This window comes from Lepidochelys kempii, chromosome 1 (genome assembly GCF_965140265.1).
Source record: "Lepidochelys kempii isolate rLepKem1 chromosome 1, rLepKem1.hap2, whole genome shotgun sequence".
Classification (NCBI taxonomy): domain Eukaryota; kingdom Metazoa; phylum Chordata; order Testudines; family Cheloniidae; genus Lepidochelys; species Lepidochelys kempii.
Window position 1 is genome coordinate 335,387,069 of NC_133256.1, and position 19,493 is coordinate 335,406,561.

The window sequence follows — 19,493 nt, forward strand, 5'->3', positions numbered from 1 at the left end:
CCGCCAATGAAAGATCGAGCCGGGGTTCGTCGTCACCGAGCCCAGCAACCCAAGCACTTTTCTTCCTCCTGGTGGCGGCGGCGGCGGCGGCGGCGGCCGGGAGGGGAGAAGGGGGCGGGGTCAGTCGGCGGGGGTCTCGTCTCGAGCCCGGCGGCGCTGCCAGCCCCCCGCGCGCGGCCCCCCGCGCAGCTCCGGCCCTCGCCCTGCTGTGCGCGGGCCCCTGGGCCGCCGCCGCCGCCCGCGCCCCGTGGGGCCGGGCGGGGCAGAGGGACTGGGGCCCGCTGGCCTGACTGCCCCGTGTGCCGCTGTCCGGTGCTAGCAGTAGCTGCATGACCCCGGCTGCTCGCTGCGGCGTGCGCCCTGTGCCTCACGGCGGTCTCTTAACAGTGCGATCGTCCTCATCCGGGGGGGGGAGGGAGAGCCGCCCCCCCCCACCCCAGGACTGGTTAATCCACCGTGGGAAGTGCAGCCCCCCCCATGCGTGGCCCCGGCCCCCGCAGCGTCCCCGGGAGAGTCTCTTTGGGGTTCCTGCCAGCTCCCCTGGGGCAGATTTGCCTCCGCTGCCTGGCGCCCCCTCGCTTTGATTTTCGGAAGTGCTCAGTCAAAGATCCCATGAAAGCAAGTGGGCGCTACCTGTGCTCGCTCAGCCACTTCGGAAATCAGGTCAGACATGGCAGACAGGCTGGAGTCATACGCAGAGGCCTCGTGTCCTCGCTCCTGGTGCTCTAGAGCAGTGATTTTGAATGCTGCTTGCACGCATAGTTAATGACGCTTCTGTGTCACTGACAGATGGTAGTCACCGGCATCCCAGGGGAGCCAGCTGAGGTCACTCAGGGTGAACTGCAAAGAGTGGGGCAGGCAATCCCCCAAGCTAGTAGATATGCCAATACTTAGACTTACCAAGCCAGCACAAAGCAGCTTCTGTTATACTCGCTGGTTACTCAGAAATCAACAACACAGTCCCCTTAAAGAAACCCAGCCTCAGGCCTCCGCCTACACACCCAAGTCAGGTATGATGATTTCTTAAAAATCTCATTTCATCATATAAAAAAGTTCCTACCAATCCCAAGGAATCAGACACATTACCTTCCAGGTTAATGAATATTCCAGATTTTATCCAAATACATGCTTTCTTACAGCCATTCTTATTAACTAAAATTTATTTAAAAAGAAAAGGGAGAGAGAGAGAGTGGTTAAAAGATCAATATACATATAGGCATGAGTTCAATTCTTGAGGTTCAGATTCATAGCAGAGATGGTGAGCTTTGTAGTTGCAAGGAGTTCTTTTAGAATTTAGTCCATAGATTATAGTCCAATATCCTATTCAGTGTGTTCTGGTTTAACTGGGATCTCAGTCTTGCAACTCAAACTTCCCCCGATGAAGCTGAAGCAAATCTGAGATGAGAGGATCAGGATAAATTGGAGAGAGTCCAGCGAAGGGCAACAAAAATGATTAGGGGACTGGAACACATGACTTATGAGGAGAGGCTGAGGGAGCTGGGATTGTTTAGCCTGCAGAAGAGAAGAATGAGGGGGGATTTGATAGCTGCTTTCAACTACCTGAAAGGGGGTTCCAAAGAGGATGGCTCTAGACTGTTCTCAATGGTAGCAGATGACAGAACGAGGAGTAATGGTCTCAAGTTGCAGTGGGGGAGGTTTAGATTGGATATTAGGAAAAACTTTTTCACTAAAAGGGTGGTGAAACACTGGAATGCGTTACCTAGGGAGGTGGTAGAATCTCCTTCCTTAGAGGTTTTTAAGGTCAGGCTTGACAAAGCCCTGGCTGGGATGATTTAACTGGGAATTGGTCCTGCTTTGAGCAGGGGGTTGGACTAGATGACCTTCTGGGGTCCCTTCCAACCCTGATATTCTATGATTCTATGAGACTCAGGGAGCTTGGCTTGTTTAGCCTAACTAAAAGAAGGTTGAGGGGAGATATGATTGCTCTCTATAAATATATCAGAGGGATAAATACCAGAGAGGGAGAGGAATTATTTAAACTCAATACCAATGTGGACACAAGAACAAATGGATATAAACTGGCCACTAGGAAATTTAGATTAGAAATTAGACGAAGGTTTCTAACCATCAGAGGAGTGAAGTTTTGGAATAGCCTTCCGAGGGAAGTAGTGGGGGCAAAAGATCTATCTTGCTTTAAGATTAAACTCGATAAGTTTATGGAGGAGATGGTATGATGGGATAACATGGTTTTGGTAATTAAATATTCATGGTAAATAGGCCCAATGGCCTGTGATGGGTTTTTAGATGGGGTAAGATCCAAGTTACCCGGGAAAGAATTTTCTGTAGTATCTGGCTGATGAATCTTGCCCATATGCTCAGGGTTTAGCTGATCGCCATATTTGGGGTCGGGAAGGAATTTTCCTCCAGGGCAGATTGGAAGGCCCTGGAGGTTTTTCGCCTTCCTCTGTAGCATGGGGCACGGGTCACTTGCTGGAGGATTCTCTGCTCCTTGAGGTCTTCAAACTACAATTTGAGGACTTCAATAGCACAGATATAGGTGTGAGGTCTTTTTTAGGAGTGGTGGGTGAAATTCTGTGGCCTGCATTGTGCAGGAGGTCAGACTAGATGATCATAATGGTCCCTTCTGACCTAAATATCTATGAATCTATGAATCTATGACCCAAGGATCTTTTATACAATTTCAGGCCTTCTTTGATAGGTCAAAGTCCCTTGGCTTACAATAGGCAATCAGGGCAACTTCGAAGAAGGTCTATCACCAGTACTTAGCTACACAAATTAATATAAGGCAATCGTCTGTTTTTCCACCATTCGCAGATGACTGGCTATACACTTCAAAGAGATAAATACAGGGATATCCTGTGTTTACAGTTCATTTAAATGCTGAAATGTTCTTTTGATCTCTGAATTAACAGAATACAGCATAGACAGGGACTGTTTGATTACATTGTTGACCTCTACCAATATATATGTAAATACACAAAAACACAAACATTATCTCCCCACATATTTTTAAGGGTTGAATTTGAGTCATTCATCCTGCAGGACACTTAACCCTTTCTGGTCATGCGTCACAGGTAGAAATCAAGGTTGGAATTCAGTTGTCAAAATTAAGGCCACGGTTCCATGGAGCCAGGCCTCCATTTATTAGAGGGCTTTTTTGTAAGCACTGGTTGCTCTGGCCTGTTATACCTGGCCATTGATGGAGAAATAGAGTAAATAAAACAAAATCTTGGCCACCTTTTAGGAATCTCTGCCTGGATCCATGTGGCTCTGTCCGTTACACCAGGTTGTGTATCTGCTTGATTTAATGGGGTCAACATGAAAGCCTGTAGAAAATACTGCATTATAAATAATATTTGTAACATTAGCACCGTAAATATGCTAACCTCTGTGCAAATATACAAGACATAGTCTCTGCTTCTAAGAACTCACAATCTAGCAATCAAGCAACAGGTGAAGGGTAGGGCAGAGGGATAAAACACAGTGAAAGTTTTCTTCATGCCTCCTCCCTCCCCATTACGTTAGTTAATGGCTTGTAGAAGGGAGTCTTAAGGAGGGGTTGACAAAGAACATTTTGAGCATAAAGAGGTAGTGTGGGAAAAGAGGACAAGGGTGTCAAAACTGGCATGTGCACAGGGTTGCAAAAGTTGGAATGGGGCGCAAGGAGGGATGATACCTGTGTCATTGACAGTCGTAAAAATAACCCCTATGCCCAGTTAAGTCAGACTCTTTGTGCAACAATGGCAAAAATTCGACGCAAGTCATACCATTTTGCCATCATGTCTCTCCTTGCTTGTAGCTTATGAAACTGTGGCTCATCTCGGCCACAGGTGTACAATAATATGTGCTAAGTAAAATGTGTAAATAAAATTTTCTAACCTACCATCTGTATGCTGTCATTAATTTTCTTTAAAAGCTCTTATCTCTCACTGTACAGCCCCTTGTTTTCTTTAGGTCCTGTATGCTAAATATACACACAATCAGTACATAAACAGGTTTCAGAGTGACAGCCATGTTAGTCTGTATTCGCAAAAAGAAAAGGAGTACTTGTGGCACCTTAGAGACTAACCAATTTATTTGAGCATAAGATTTCGTGAGCTACAGCTCACTTCATCGGATGCATCTGATGAAGTGAGCTGTAGCTCACGAAAGCTTATACTCAAATAAATTGGTTAGTCTCTAAGGTGCCACAAGTACTCCTTTTCTTAGTACATAAACAGTAGATGAATGTTGATGTGAGGCACACAAAAGCGTTCTCTATCAGCTTTTCTTCTTGCAGTAAGAGGGACATGGGGACACACCAGTACTGTTAGGCAACAGAAAACAAACATAGTTCCCCAGAGCCTATATGTGTGTGTGATGTTTTAGAACACGCTTGATTTAAATGGAATGTGTCAACTAAAAATTTTAGGCCCGTTTGAATCTTTTTTAAACAAAATCCAAATTGTAAAATGAATAAAAATGTTTTATGCTCTAAACACTTTAAAAATGAAAACCTCAATGCAGCATTGTATTAGTGCATAAGAATTGAGGCCCTGATCCTGCAAACCATTCCCATGCAACGGCCAAAGCCAATGTGGTTCCACAGAGGCCCAGGGGTCTGCCCATGTGGAGCAGGTTTCAGGATCAGGATCTTAAGTGTTACACTGCAGTGTAATAACAGCATGGTGCTAGTGCATACCAACCAGAAAGTGAAATCGAGCAATCTAATTTCACAATCCAAACCATGGGTGGGCAAGCTACGGCCCGCGGGCCGGATCTGGCCCATCAGGGCTTTGGATCCGGCCTGCAGGATTGCCACCCCCATGGCACCGCAGGCCCCGCACCACTCCCAGAAGCGGCCGGTACCACGTCCCTGCGGCCTCTGGGGAAGGGGGTGGGGGCAGAGGGCTCCGTGTATTGCCCTCGCCTGCAGGCACCGCTCCCCCGCAGCTCCCATTGGCTGGGAACGGGGAACCGCGGCCAATGGGAGCTTCGGGGGAGGTACCCACATGCAAGGGCAGCGCGCAGAGCCCTCTGCTCCCCCTTCCCCAGAGGCCACATGGACGTGGTGTCGGCCGCTTCTGGGAGCGGCGCGGGGCCAGGGCAGGCAGGGAGCCTGCCTTAGCCTCCCTGTGTGCCGCTGCCACATGAGAGCCGCTCCAAGTAAGCACCTGCACCCTGAACCCCTGCCCTGATCTCCCTGCCACACCCCTCCTGCCCCCCAACCCCCTGCCCTGAGCCCCCTTGTACATCCCGCACCCCAACCCCTTCCTGCACACTGCACCCCTTCTCACACCCAGCACTCCCTCCCGCAACCTAACCCCCTGCCCCAGCCCTACATTCATGGCCCTACATGCAATTTCCCCACCCAGATGTGGCCGTCAGGCCAAAAAGTTTGCCCACTCCTGATCCAAGCTGACTAAAAGGCTACAAGTACCATAACTGGGGGAAAGTAAATGAAATTTTAAGAATTCTTTTGTCTTTAACCATCTGAGATGGTAACAGTAGCACAGGCAAAAAAAATCCTTTAAACATTTTACTTTCAACAAAGCACCATCACTTTAATTTCTGGGCTACTGCAGTGACAGACTTCTCAGTGCTGCCATTCCATTGGCAAGTTAGTACTTCAGAAGGTGCGTGGGCAGCTCTGGAGCTGCCCTGATCCTGGGACTTGCCTGGCACACGGGGCAGCTACCAAGGAGTTACACTTAAATAAGGAAAATGGAAGAGATGCCCAGTTTGCAATAGCAATGTATTGTAAGTGTATTAAAGGCTTAATGGTGTCCACTCTTCTGCATGGGGAGGAGGGATGGTCAGGAGAGCATTGGATTGGGACTCGGAACAGCTGGGTTAAATTCCTGGGTCTGCTACAGAATTCCTACATGCATATGGCAAGTCACTCTCCATGGGTATGTCTACACTGCAACTGGAGGTGTGATTGCAGCATGTGTAGGCAGGCCCAAGCCAGCTAGATCAAAGCTAGGTCGAGTGGCAACAGAAGTGGAACTGTGGCAGCAAGCGCAGCAGCTGCTCACGTATGTACCAGGGGTTCTAGGTGTGTGGTGCTAAGCCATGCTGCCATGGCTTCACTGCTGTTGTTACTCAAGCTGGCTTGGATACCAAGCAGTGAAGCTGCAGCAGTGTGGACTAGCTGCTAGAGTCCCCAGGGTCCCGGGTGGGCTCGTACATCCTGTGCTGCAGCGGCTTCACTGCTCTTGTGGTTCAATCAAAGCAGGTTCAGGTACGTCTACCCCTGCTGCAATCAGACCTCCCCAGTGCAGCATAGTCAGACCGTAAGATTCGGTTTCCCCTCTGTAAAATGGACACCGTAGTACTTCATGTCATAGGGGTTTGTGAGCTAAAATCCATAAATACTTGGGAGATGTTCAGATACTACGATGAAGGAGTCACATGTGTCTCTGAACAGAGAGATTCAATTTCCTTTAAGTCTCCATAGAGAGCTCTCACACTGAATTGCAGGGAGGTAGAGTTTTAGCCAAGAGTTCTGTTGAAATATGTTAGTTCAACTCAGATGGCCAACTATCAGCACCAGCCTCAGTATAAACTACTGATGGCAGGCTCTCAGCAAAGCAAACACTTCCCAGTCTGCAGCTTGCAGACCTATTTCCTTCCTTAGTAGCTAGACCTGTGTGGGAGAACACAAGTTGCCACAGGCCTGCATAATCTCCAGGCCCCCTCCCAGGAGTGGGAGGCAGCTCATGGCATGATTCTTCCCATCTGGCACATTGGCGCTCCACAAATTCAAAGGCCGGACCTGCCAGCGAGATGCGCTGTTAGCACATTGTGAGCCCCTCTGCTGTAGGAATCCAAGCTACTACTGCACTGAAAGCCCAGGGTCAGCCTGAAACGCTGAGATTCAAAGAGCTCCCCCTTGGATTTTAGCCTGTACCTGTAGTAAAATCACAGTGATAAAAACAAGCAGAAACATCTGTTAGATATTAGCTGGGAAGCAAAGACATGTATGCAGTGCCCAGCATCAGTGCTGTAGTGGTAAAAAAAAAGAAGTGGGTGAACTAATCTAACCTAAACTCCATGTTCCCCAAATGAGAGGCAGGTAAACTCAGTTTACCTGAATTTACCCTTGACTGCACTACTGCCCAGCCCACTGCTGGTGCTCAGTAAATAATATGTGCTCTAAAATGTCCCTGGGGGGGTAAAAGAACCCCTTTTAATTATCTTTTGCATGTGCTGCCTTAATTCCTTGAAAATTAAGCTTGTAGGAGGCTGTGGATGACAGCTGTATCATCACTGTCTATGCTCTTATCATATCCCAGGAGGTAAGCAGGGGCAGACTGAGTCAATACTTAGGAAACCCCCAGGGTAAACCCAGATGCTGCAGGAAGTGGTGTTGGTGAACCGGTAGGTGGCACTTTCCTCTCCGAGTTTGTACAGAACCAAGTTCCTCACTGTGGTATTAGGAGCATCATGCTACTGGAGGTGCTGGCTTTTTAAAGGGGTGTAAAACTGAGGTTCTGATCACTTGTGATCATGAAAGTTCTCATGGAAGTTTTTGTAAAATTAGGGCTATTAGCCCCCCCGGGGGTGGGGTTAAATTCCACACAGCGTAACTACATTCTGCCCACGTCAGAATACTTTCTTCAGTTTCAGATGGACACGGGTACTCTTCATTTCCTGTCCCAAACTGCTGTGTGTGTTGTGTCTGTTAACCTGCTGCTCCCCAGAGTTGGATGGATTTCAGTGGAGTGTGAATTGACAATTCTCAGAGCACTTTTGTGATATAGTTGTAAAGTATAATAACAATATTACATAGAGTTGTTCATCAATAGATCTCGAAGCGCGTTACAAAGGAAGTCATTATCATTATCCCCATTTCACAATTGAGGTAACTGGGACACAGACAGGGGAAAGTGACTATTAAATACTTTATAAAACCTGCCATTAGTGAATTAGATGCATTAAATGTTTTGGTTAATTAATGATAACTTGAATAGGATTTTTTTTATGAGCAGGGTGTCCAGTGATACTAGATAATCAATCTCGCATAACAGCCATTTTAAAAAAAAAAAGTATTAATGCAAAGCTTTACAAGCAACATCTCTTGAAGGGATGTGTTTTTTCCTGTAGGTGGCATGAACATATCATACAATTACCACCTGATAAGTCTTTTGCAGCTTGGAGTGTTTGACAGGTTGGGGATTTTGCAGCAGAGTTTTAAGCATTGGGAAAGCTTGGTGCCAAAGGGTTAATTAACCAACATCACTGGGCTTTTTGTTAGGTTATTACAAAACAAACTATAAAATTCCCTTTGCTGTTGTCCAAGAGTTGAGTTGTTGCTTTTCTTCTTTTTCCTTGAAAGGACGTGGCTAGCCTGGTAAGTGGTAACCACACCTCCTTTATAATACACTGAGTCACAAGTTTTAGTCACTGAGATAGAAAAATTCTATTGTCTGATAGCCTGAAACAACCAAAATCCAGACCTGTAACAAGAGTCATTAAATTACTGTCCTAGACAAAGCTGCTTTCCTGCACCAAATAATCCTGGGATAATTGACCAGTGAGACCAACTGATTTTGTTTGCTTGTAAACAGCACTGAACTGAATAAAATAATCAATGACTTGCTAAATCCCTTCTCTTGCTCCATTCGGTCAGCAGCTCCCTGCCTAATTCTTCACTTTGGAAAGAGTACACATGGCTAATTACACAAGGCCACCAAGTTATCTTCCATGTCTCCATACTTGATAGCTAGACTTGAGACAAGTTACCATTTAAAAAAAATGTTCGTAGCAAATCATCATATTCATGCGGACATTGGATTATCCTCAGGGGTAGGCACCGGGATGCTGCAAAGAAAGTTACACCTGCACTTCACATTAATAAAGCAAAAGAACAAATAAGCAGCATGTTCCCCAGATTACCCTACTGGAAACTTTCAATAGACTCCATTAAAATCATTCAGGTAGTCACTGCTGGCCTCTGGTAGTTCTTACTGGAGGATCAACTGCCCCAGGAACTAAAAGACTCTATTCCAAACCTATACCCTAACTCAGCAAAGCACTTAAGCATACACAGAACTTTAAGCAAGTACTTTACTGAATAGGGGTGCTTTGCTGAATTGGATCCCTAGTTAACAACTGGAACTAGTAGGAACCAACTGAACATTTTCAACTGGTAGTAGTAACTGGCGATGCCAGGACTTACTCTGCAAGTTCAGGTTTCAGAGTAACAGCCGTGTTAGTCTGTATTCGCAAAAAGAAAAGGAGTACTTGTGGCACCTTAGAGACTAACCAATTTATTTGAGCATGAGCTTTCGTGAGCTACAGCTCACTTCATCGATGAAGTGAGCTGTAGCTCACGAAAGCTCATGCTATGAAGTGAGCTGTAGCTCACGAAAGCTCATGCTCAAATAAATTGGTTAGTCTCTAAGGTGCCACAAGTACTCCTTTTCTTTCTGCAAGTTCAAATATTTTTAACTCATTAAATGAGGAGGGAAAATCGGCCCCTTTAAGTTTATGTTCAGTTGATGTTGTCTGCATGCAGTATTAAAATCTGGATTTAGGAGCCCAGGAGCAGATGCCAAGGTTTGAAAATGTTAGCCTTTCACCTCTCTGGGCCCCAGGTTCCCCACCTATTAAATGGTGCTAACAACATGCCACAGCAGTGTTGTGAGGCTTAATTAATTAATGTTTATGAAGCATTTTGAAACCCTGGGCTGGAAGGAACTGTATAAATGCAAAAGTATTGTGTTAATGACATAACTCCAAGATGTGAGATAGGTTATGGGAAATGGTAATGGGACGCTCCTCAAGCACCTCCTGTTGCTGCATGCAGTACTGCAGGCCTTTTTCTGCAGCTGGAGCCCCCTGTACGTTGCTGACCTTTCTTGGTGGGTCTTCAGTGCCTTGGCCCTATGGTCGGGTCACACAGTCAAAAAGGAACCCCTTCTGGGGTAGCAAAAAGCCCAAACTATCTGCCCTTGCCAGGGGTCTTCAGCTGCAGCTCTAGGGCCTTTAAATTCAGTCCTTTGCTTGGGCTTCTAAACGAGCCTTGTCTTCTTCTCAGGGTTTAGGTCACTTCGCCAGTGGCTGGTTAAGGATATCTTAAGGTTCAGGTTCAGCAGGTTTCTGTACTGTTTTGCCCACAGCTGTTAGTATCTGGCTTAGCAACACCTGCTTTTGTTCTTTCTGTACCCACACTGTTGCATGGATGTCATTCAGTATGTTAGGATCATTTTTAGTCTTCCTTTTTCCTCTGGGGAAAGCTCTTTTTAGTTGGGGTCTGGCTGTGGCCTTGCCTTACAGCCTTGTTGTGTTCCTGTGTCATCTGAGCTAGGGCGGGGCAGCTCTTAATTTCAACTGTTTGAGGTCCCTCGTGGCTCAAGCTATCCTTCAGGGTGCAACCACTACAACTCTTTTCTAAGTGTAACCCACACAACTCCTGTGTGTGGTGTTCTGTCCCTTCTAGTGGCACCGGCACCACTTAGAGCTTAATGAGTCTGCTACAGCCTTAGCTAAGAGCCATGTGGCTTTTAGCTCATGTAGTAGAGGCTTATGCATTAAGCTCCAGAGATTCCAGGTTCAATCCCGCCCGATGACAACCAGAGTCTGTCAGTGTTACATAAGAATGGCTCCTTCAGGCTCTCCAGCTCTTTACCTTTATCCATGCTGGACCTGAAGCAAGTTGGAACCTTAAGTTCTGGAGCTTAGTCTGCTCCTTTGCATCATCAAACACTTGTTCTCCAATCTCTTTTTTCAATTCTGGTCAGGTCCTGTTCCCATTGTATAGCTTGAGCTCACATCCTGTCTCTTGAGGAGTACATCCCTTCGAGTTCTTGCAAGTGCTCAACCCTTTGGGCCTGTAGGATATTGAATTGAGCCATGATTTCCTCTTTGAACCTGTCTTCTACTTTTCTCCATTCCAGTAGGGGTTGGGTTTGTTGAGTGGTGTAAAGGCTATAGTCTACACAATCTCTGTATTGGTGGCTGTTGATATTATATCTGTCACTGTGTGGTGAATCCACACACTTATACCATCTTCCCAGCTGCTTGAATCCTTACTCCATTTGCTTGTGGGAATACAAGCTTTCTGGTCAGCGGTCACCATGCTTGTGTGCTTATCACACCTCTCTGCCCTCTTCTGGACCATCAACCTCAGTCTTCTCATTTCCTCCATTTGTTCCAGGAGGTGGTTGTTGGCTTGGATGTTGAGGTCATCCTGCTGTCCTGTGACCATCTCCTTCTTGCTCCATTGTTGCTGTAGCTCCCATCTGAGCACTGCGTTTCAGTCTTGCAAACTCATTGGCTGGGTCTCCAACATCTGAATCTGGGTCTGAAGTGTTTGCAGAGCCTCCGCATGCATGTTCATTAGGCTAGCTCTGTAGCTGGCCCTGCACCTCAGAGACATTCCACATAACTGTCTGTAGAGTCTATTGTAATTTCAGGTTCCAAAATTGCGGAGATTTCCGCTCATCTGTCCTCTTCTGGATCACCACAATCTCGGCCTTGCTGTCACTATGAAGAGCTTCCTTCTATATGTATAGTTGTGAGAAACTCTTGCTTCCTTTTTAACTCTTCAGTGAGCGTGACTAGCTCTTCTTGGAGCTAGGAGATCTCAGCCTGCTCTGTTACCTGCAGACTTTTCAGTTGCTCCTTTAGCAGCATCTTTTCCTTTTTCTCACTCTCCCATTTTAAGTTCCTCCTGTTTCAGCTCAGTCATCTGCTGCTCCAGGGCAAGCATGAGCCTCTCTGTGTCCTGAGCTTCAGCTACTGCCTTTCCCCATTTCTTGTAGTGAGAATAGCAGTTCTTCTCCAAAAGTAGCAGATGTTCCACCTCCTTCTGTCTGTTTTCTAGATGAGCAATTGCCTTCTCAAGGCCTCTGTTCAGTCTGGCTCCTTCACACATCTGCTCTTTGAAGTGGTCTTTCTCTGCCTCCACCTGGGTCTTGAGACTCCATGTCCGGCACCACTCTTCTTGTGAGAACTCTTGTGCTCTCTGTGGACAGCCCCCCAGTATCCACAGGTGTGAGAAACTTGCTGTCCACCTGGCTCGGCCTTCCTGAGCCACCATTCATACTGGGGGTGGTGGGGGGGGAGGGTTACTTGTCCTCACCTGTCCAAAACGTTTTCTTTGCCAAGTAGAAGTGTCTTAACTTCATTGGCCAGCACAGAATAATAAACTTTCCTCTACCTGCTTTGTTCACGCTGTGAAGTCATCTCCTCCAGCAATGCCTGGGAATGTGTCTGAAATTCATGGATCTGTGCTTTCTGCACTTATAGCCAACTAGCCAATTCTAGGCAAAAATCCTTCACCTGAGCCTGCATTAAAGACTGAGGCAATCAGATACTATGGTAATGGGGGCAGGATGCGTACTTAAAAGGGACAGAACACAACAGCCTTTCCTTGTCTTCCCTGGCCAGTCCTGGGCAGTATCGTCTCACCTAAACTGATTTTTTTTTCATGGTGATTAAACACAATTAAATTTTCTAGTTGAGATTAACTTAATCGAACCAAGATCAAAATGCTGATGTATTCTGATCTCCTGTTATAATAAAAGACTTAAGGCGTGAGAAACATCCAGAGCTGACAGGACGAATTCCATTCCTACATATTCCTTCCATTCCTGTTGTTGGCAATACTGGGAGCTAAAATGCTGAAATAAACCTTTTGTTTGTTTTTTTAAATTCTTCATTTGTTAAAATCTGTCATTTTCTGTTTTTATGATGTGCTAATGGATCCCTGTTTTTAGCCAAGTTATTAAAATTCCTGAGGCTTTGCTAGACCCTACTGGGTGGCTTATATATTTTATTTTCTTTTTACAGTGTGTAAAGGATTTTTGGATAGATTTTACAACTCATTAAAAGAAAAACATTCTGACTTCACTGTGGCCACCATAGAGAGAGAACTGGTTAACAGCTGCATGGATACAAAAGGAAAAGAACACCGCTTGGTACTCATCTCTTTTGTCTTTAAGTTCATGATGCTTTGAAAAAAAAATACTGATTAGATGAGATAATATTGGTTAATCTGCACTGTCATTTAGTATTGAGCTGTAGGGCACTGGTTCAAATTCAGCTACGTCAACAGTGGCTGAAAATTATTACCAACTGCTAGCTTAGGTAAAATAAGTTTGAAGGTTTTTGTTTAATTTCAGGTTTATAAGTGTCCACATTATTAAGACCCTGATCCAACACTCTTTGAAATTAATGGGAATCTTTCCCTTCATTCATTGGGCATTGGATGGGACCCCAAATGCACCACCACAATCGGCATTAGTTAGCATCCTTTTGGGTAGTTTAGCTAAGAGGGCAAGGCGGGGGACTGAGCTGCCCTTTCGTTCCTAGAAGTGATCCCTCCAGATCAAAGCTGGTGGGACCATGTGGGAGAGGTTTGCCCTGCTGCCACCCATGATATACCTGTTCTGTGGATAAACAGATGATTTCTGTTTCCTGGGCTCAGGGGTAGCACTAATCACAGGCCTACACCCTACAGTTCGATGGGGACACCACATATTTCAAGCCTGTGGCAGGTGCTTCTCAGTATTACTGTGCTGTGTCCTGCACAGCACTGAGTAAGTAGAAGAGCTGTCATTGTGCAAGGATGTGGGCTAAGGCTGCAGAGACCAAAGGCCACTAGGCACCCTCCATTTTGGAAGTGGGGGGTTCTGGACTGCAGAAGAGACTGGGGCTGGCGGAAGCCTACTGCAGTATCTAACTTTTATGTTATGTTATGTTAGTTTTTAAAGCCAAGTTCTCCTGCCATGCCTTAATGCTGAGTCCCTCACAATTCAGAGGCTTTTCAGCTGTTTCCCAGTGTTCGCTGGGGAGAAAAAATGCCCTTCATTCTTCTTTCTGCTCTGCTAAGCAGCCAAGTGATGATAAGGAGTGGTAGAGGAATCACTGAGCCCCATAGGGAAGAGCTTCTGGGCAGGGCACAATGCTGCAGTGCTATTCAGCACCTCACCAGCCTGGCTTTAGGCTAGTGACAGTCCCGATGAGAGCTGTGGTGTCTTTAGCTTTGTTATGCACGGGTGGTCTGTATTCTGCCACTTTAAATCTTTAAGGACCGCTGTTTGCAAAGACTGGCAGCCATTTTGTTTTCAGTTCACTGAAGACTGTTAAACGACACACCCACACTGCATGGTCACACAATGGCGTCACTGTGTCCTCTCTTGTTTCGTTAGCCTCCTAGAGCCAGGTTTTGTTATTATTTGTATTACTGTAGTACCTACACTGCGTAGGAGCATGTCATGGACCAGGACCCCATTGTGCTAGATACGTACAAACCCAGAACAAAAAGACTGTCCCTGCCCCAAAGAGTCTGCGGTCTAAATGTAAGACAAGAGACAACAGGTGGATACAGACAGACGGATGGGGGAGCACAAGGAAGCAAGAAAACTGTCTTGGTCAGCATGATGGGCCATGGCCTCAGCACACCAACCGCCTAACCATTCTCATGCTGAATAGTACCCCATATGCCAAGTAGTTCTGTTTTCCTCACTGAGACTATTCAACATGAATAAGGGTGGCAAAATCTGATCCCTAATACAAAACAAAGGTCCTTCTGATTGAAAGTATCTATTTGCTCTCTGCCTATTGAAAGACGTAACAAAAATGGGCCATTGTTTTCCATCAGATGCACCCCATTCTAGAAGGTGTTATGATGAGATGGAAATGTCCCATTGGTAACAAATTATGATTGATTGTGTTAACAGGGTGATATAATTCATGTCCTGGAGACAGTATTTCATATTGTCAGTGGCTTATTTAATAACAATACCTTGTACAAAGTAGTAATCAGAGTCAGAGGAATCTGTTATTTGCACAAATCTGTTATTTGCACAATAACAGCTTCCAAGCTGCCTCATAGATAAGGTACATCAAACACAAACACACCTCGTCTCCTGTGAGATGTGCCAGACCTGCAATATCCCAGCATTCCACCAAGCATAACAAAGCATCCATTTAACACACCACTACGGGGAAGGTCTTTCTGTCAAAAGAGGAAGTGGTAGGAGTCTGAGTTTTAGTGTACAATCCTTCAGAGTGCTAAGCATCTTCAAATTCCATCAACTTCAATGGGAGTTGGAGGTATACAGTACTTCACGTAAACCCCTCAGCAGTTGGCAGGAGCCACTCCCGGTTTTCTCTTAGTGCTGATGATGTGTCCTGCTTGTTTCAGTGCTATTACATTGGGGCAACAAGCGATGCAGCCACGAAGATCATCAGCGAGGTCAGCCGCCCAATGAGTGCTCATGTGCCTGTGTCGAAGATATGCGAGAAACTGAAGAAGAACGACACTCAGATCTGTGAGCTCAAATATGGTAGGGCCAGAGTCTGGAGTAAACTGGTGGGCCTAGAGATCTAGTTGCATTCTGTACCTACTTATTATCCCCATGAATCCCCATTGGCTCCTGCCTACATACCATATTCATTGTCAAATGGGTTGTAGAGAGGAAAATAAATAGGTTTGTACTCTTTTTGCTTCTCAGAAATTAGGAGAGAAATGCCCTCCCCCAGTTAGAAATATCAGGAGCATTAAGTCTTGTCTTCACTATTTTTGCTGGAGGATTCTTTGGCTGGCTTAAGTATGTGGGTGGGCACTCTCTCAGCCCTTATGTGAAGGGGCAGTTATGTGGAATTCTTTAAAGAGAGAGCTTTTTTGCATGTGTTTGAGTTAAGTAGCTATTAACAAAAAACAAATCATTTTAAACATGGTGAATTAAAAAATCTCTTCTCTCTCTTCAGTTAGGCTGCACTTCCTTTGTGTAACTGATATTGAATACTTACTTCTTTCCACTTGTCCATGTAGTTTTCTGTGGTAAAACTGAATGTATAATGCAAAAAACAAGCAAGGAAAAAAAATCCTTGTAACTTATCTGTGTCTTAAAAAACCTTTCAGGCCTGTATACACCAGGAAGAAGCAGAAACAAAGCACAACCCCTTTGTCCTTTTCTTTGCAAGTCACTTTGAATTTGAAGAACTGGCAGGATGCTGACCCCATGCCTGTTATCCTTCATTTGTGTTTTAATGTCTCTATACCAGAGGCAAAGGCATCCTGTTGCCCAGCTGAGCCGAACCACTCACATGGCACTCTTGGGTATACTTGCAAGCAATTTTTATGCAGGAATTGGAACAGATGCCAGTCAGGGCTTGAGAAGCTTAGGGAGTGAGCTCTGCTAAGCCAGTTCCACAAGGAATCAGCCTGCTCACACAAGCCATTTAAAATAAAGTCTCTACTGCTGGATGCCAAGTCACAGAGAGGTGGTGAGAAATGGCCAAGGAAATTGCTAACTCATGAAAATGCACCTTCTTCCATTCTCTGTACCCAATTCAGCCAGTATTTCCATCCTGCCTTTAGGACACTGAAATGTCCTGTTCCCCCTCCCCTGAGAGTTACTTTGACCCAACGTCCACCACACCAATATGTTGCTAAAGCTCAGAGTCCTCAGGGCGAGATGCAAAGCCCACTGAAAGCAGCATGAGTCCTGCCGTTGATATCAGTGAGCAGTGTTGTCTAGCTTTGCCAATTCCAGCTGTGAAGGTTTCTCTGCAGAATAAGGGCTACTGTTGAGAAGCTGGCCATTTAACAGGCCCAATTCTTTCCCCAGTGCGGTTGTGGGAGCTGTTCTATAGTCTCCAAAGCACAATTCCTTTTTATTATGAAGTATTGAAAATGGTTGAAAATTCTAAAAGAGTGATTGCCCATTTTTTTTTTTTTTTAAAGGGTTTTGATTTTATTTTTAAAGGGATGTATCATGACTCATCTTCCTCCACAAACTGCTCACCGATGGTCTCTTTCCAGGTAGACGTGAAATACTGTGCTGTTCAACATACTCATAAATGATCTGGAAAGGGGGGGGTGAACAGTGAGATGGCAAAATTTGCAGACAATAGAAAGTTATTCAAGATAGAACTGATTGCAAGGTGTTACAAAGGGATCTCACTCAACTGGGTGATTGGGCAACAAAATGTCAGATGAAGTTCAAGGTTGATAAGTGCATAATGCACATTTGGAAAACAATCTCAACTATACATACAAAACAATGGTGTCTAAATTAATCGTTGCTGTTCAAGAAAAATCTTGGAGACATCGTGGATAGTTCTCTGAAAACATCTGCTCAATGTGCAGTGGTAATCAAAAAAGCGAACAGAATGTTAAGAACAATTAGGAAAGTGATGGATAATATTGTCACCATATAAATCCATGGTATACCTATACCTTGAATACTGCATGCAGTTCTGGTCACCCAATCTTAAAAAAAATATATTAGAATTGGAAGAGGTACAGCGAAGGGCAACAAAAGTGATTATTGGTATGTAACAGCTTCCTTATGAGGTGAGATTAAAAAACAACTGGGACAGGTCAGCTTGGAAAAGGGATGAGTAAGGGGGGATATGATAGAAGTCTATGAAATGATGTCTAGTGCAGAGAAAATGAATATGGAAGTGTTATTTGCCCCTTCACAAAACCCACAAACCAGGGGTCACCCAATAAAATTAATAGGCAGCAGGTTTAAAACAAACAAAAGGAAGTACCGCTTCACCCAATGCACAGTCAACCTGTGGAACTCATTGCCATGAGATGTTGTCTAGGCCAAAACTATAACTGGGTTCAAAAAAGAATGAGATAAGTTCATGGGGGAATGGTCCATCAAAGGCTATTGGACAAGATGGTCAAGGACGCAACTCCAACTCTGGGTGTCCTTAAGTCTCTGCTTGCCAGAAGCTGGGACTGGATTTCAGGGGATGGATCACTGGATAATTGCCCTCTTCTGCTCACCCCCCCTGAAGCATCTGGCACTGGTCACTGTCAGACAGAATACTGGGCTAGATGGACCATAGGAATAGCAATGATGGGACAGACCAATGTTCTTACTTGCCTTAAAAACAAAGATCGGAATTACATCACTATGTGTAGCAAGGGTCCTGCTGGGTACATGTGTCAGGTGAATAAGGCAGAAAAATGGTTGCCAAATTTCTTTGTATGAGTCCATGTCTTGTTACATGAGGGCCATAAGGCTCTGTGTCGTAGCTCCTTCAAAGATCGAATCACCATCCTTTTTATATAGACCTTGTTTTGAGCCACAGAAGGTAGGATATTCAATAGATAGAGGAAGATCTGTCCTTTTAATCAGATTTGGTCAAAAACAATTCCAAATTTTGCAAAAATCATTGAAAAATGTTATTGAAATTTTGAAAAAAAAACAATAGAAGGAACATTGAACAATCTGTAACTGGTTGAAAAAACCCAATAGATGGATTTTTGTTGAAAACTTCAATTTTCAATAGTTTCAACCATGTACTTCTTATACAGGTGGTCACTTTGAGAAGAAAAGTTGGGTCTGACCCTGTTTTCACACGATGTGAATCAGGAATAACTCCATTAAAGGCAATGGGGTTTCCACTTTTACATCAGTGTGTTAATGATATCAGAATCAGAATTTATAGGCCAGGTCCTCAGCTGGTATAAATCAGTGTAATTCTATTGTTTTGCACGTGAGCTATGCAGATATACAATAGGTGAGGATCTGGCCCCTTATATTTAACTTTTTGTCCTTCACTCAACTACTACCTGAGTTATAGGAGACACTTTTGGAACATTTGTAGGAACTGGAATCTTTTTCTTTGGCAGCACAGAGGAGTTGAGGACAAATATGAACCCTCCTGTGGTCTCTAAAGTATGTCTCATGTTCTTTGTTTTTGCAGAAAGGAAACTGGACTTAAATTCGGTGGATCTGTCCAAGATGAGAGTGGCTGAGCTGAGGAAGATCCTGGATAACTGGGGAGAAGTGTGCAGAGCATGTATAGAGAAAACAGACTTTGTGAACTTGATTAAGGAGCTGGCACCTAAGTATACACTTACAAACCCCAAATCAGACCTTTGATTGATACTTGTGCCAGCCCAGTGCTTGCTATGGTAGGTCACCTTTCTGTGCACAAAGAATGACTGACAGTGGAATAGCTGGGCTAAAAACTTATCATTTGGTTACAACTCACAAGTGCCAAAAAACAGAGTTATTATTAATAATTGCTTATCTAGCACCATGGAAGGGCATAGTACTTTACAGACAAGACAAGGTCACTGCACCAAGGAACATAATATATAAGAATCAAATTGTATTGGTATTGCAATAGCAAATAGAGTCCTCAGCCCCATTGTGCTAGGACTGTACACACACATAACAAAAAAATGATCCGTGCCCCAGAGATCTTATGCTCTAAAGTAGAAGAGGAGAGACCAACCTACTCCCCCAAACAAACCCAAAACAGACCTTTAGCTAAACCAGTGTAATGTTGTGTGTAGACAATATTAGGGCTTGTACTGCTTTGATCATATTGGTTTAAAAACCATTACATATTATTAACAAAATACTATTATTTTCCATGACATCATATATACCATTATAAGCAATTTGATAATAGTATAACTGCATCCACAGTAGAGGGTTGCATCAGTTCAGCTACATCTGTTTCTAAACCAATGTGTTTAAATCAATACACAAGCTGTGTGGAGACCAGCTCTTCTGTCTATTCAAACTTGGCTTATATTG

The 19,493-nt window shown here is 44.7% G+C and overlaps 1 protein-coding gene across 1 annotated transcript; it reads left to right on the plus strand.

Moving 5' to 3' along the window:
• The first annotated feature begins 6 nt into the window (after positions 1-6).
• On the plus strand, positions 7-18,827 carry CDNF (cerebral dopamine neurotrophic factor). Its single transcript, XM_073328700.1, is given in 6 exon segments — positions 7-118; positions 121-262; positions 9,515-9,525; positions 12,763-12,890; positions 15,122-15,263; positions 18,649-18,827. Coding segments are annotated over 6 exon segments (714 nt in total).
• The last annotated feature ends 666 nt before the right edge of the window (positions 18,828-19,493 follow it).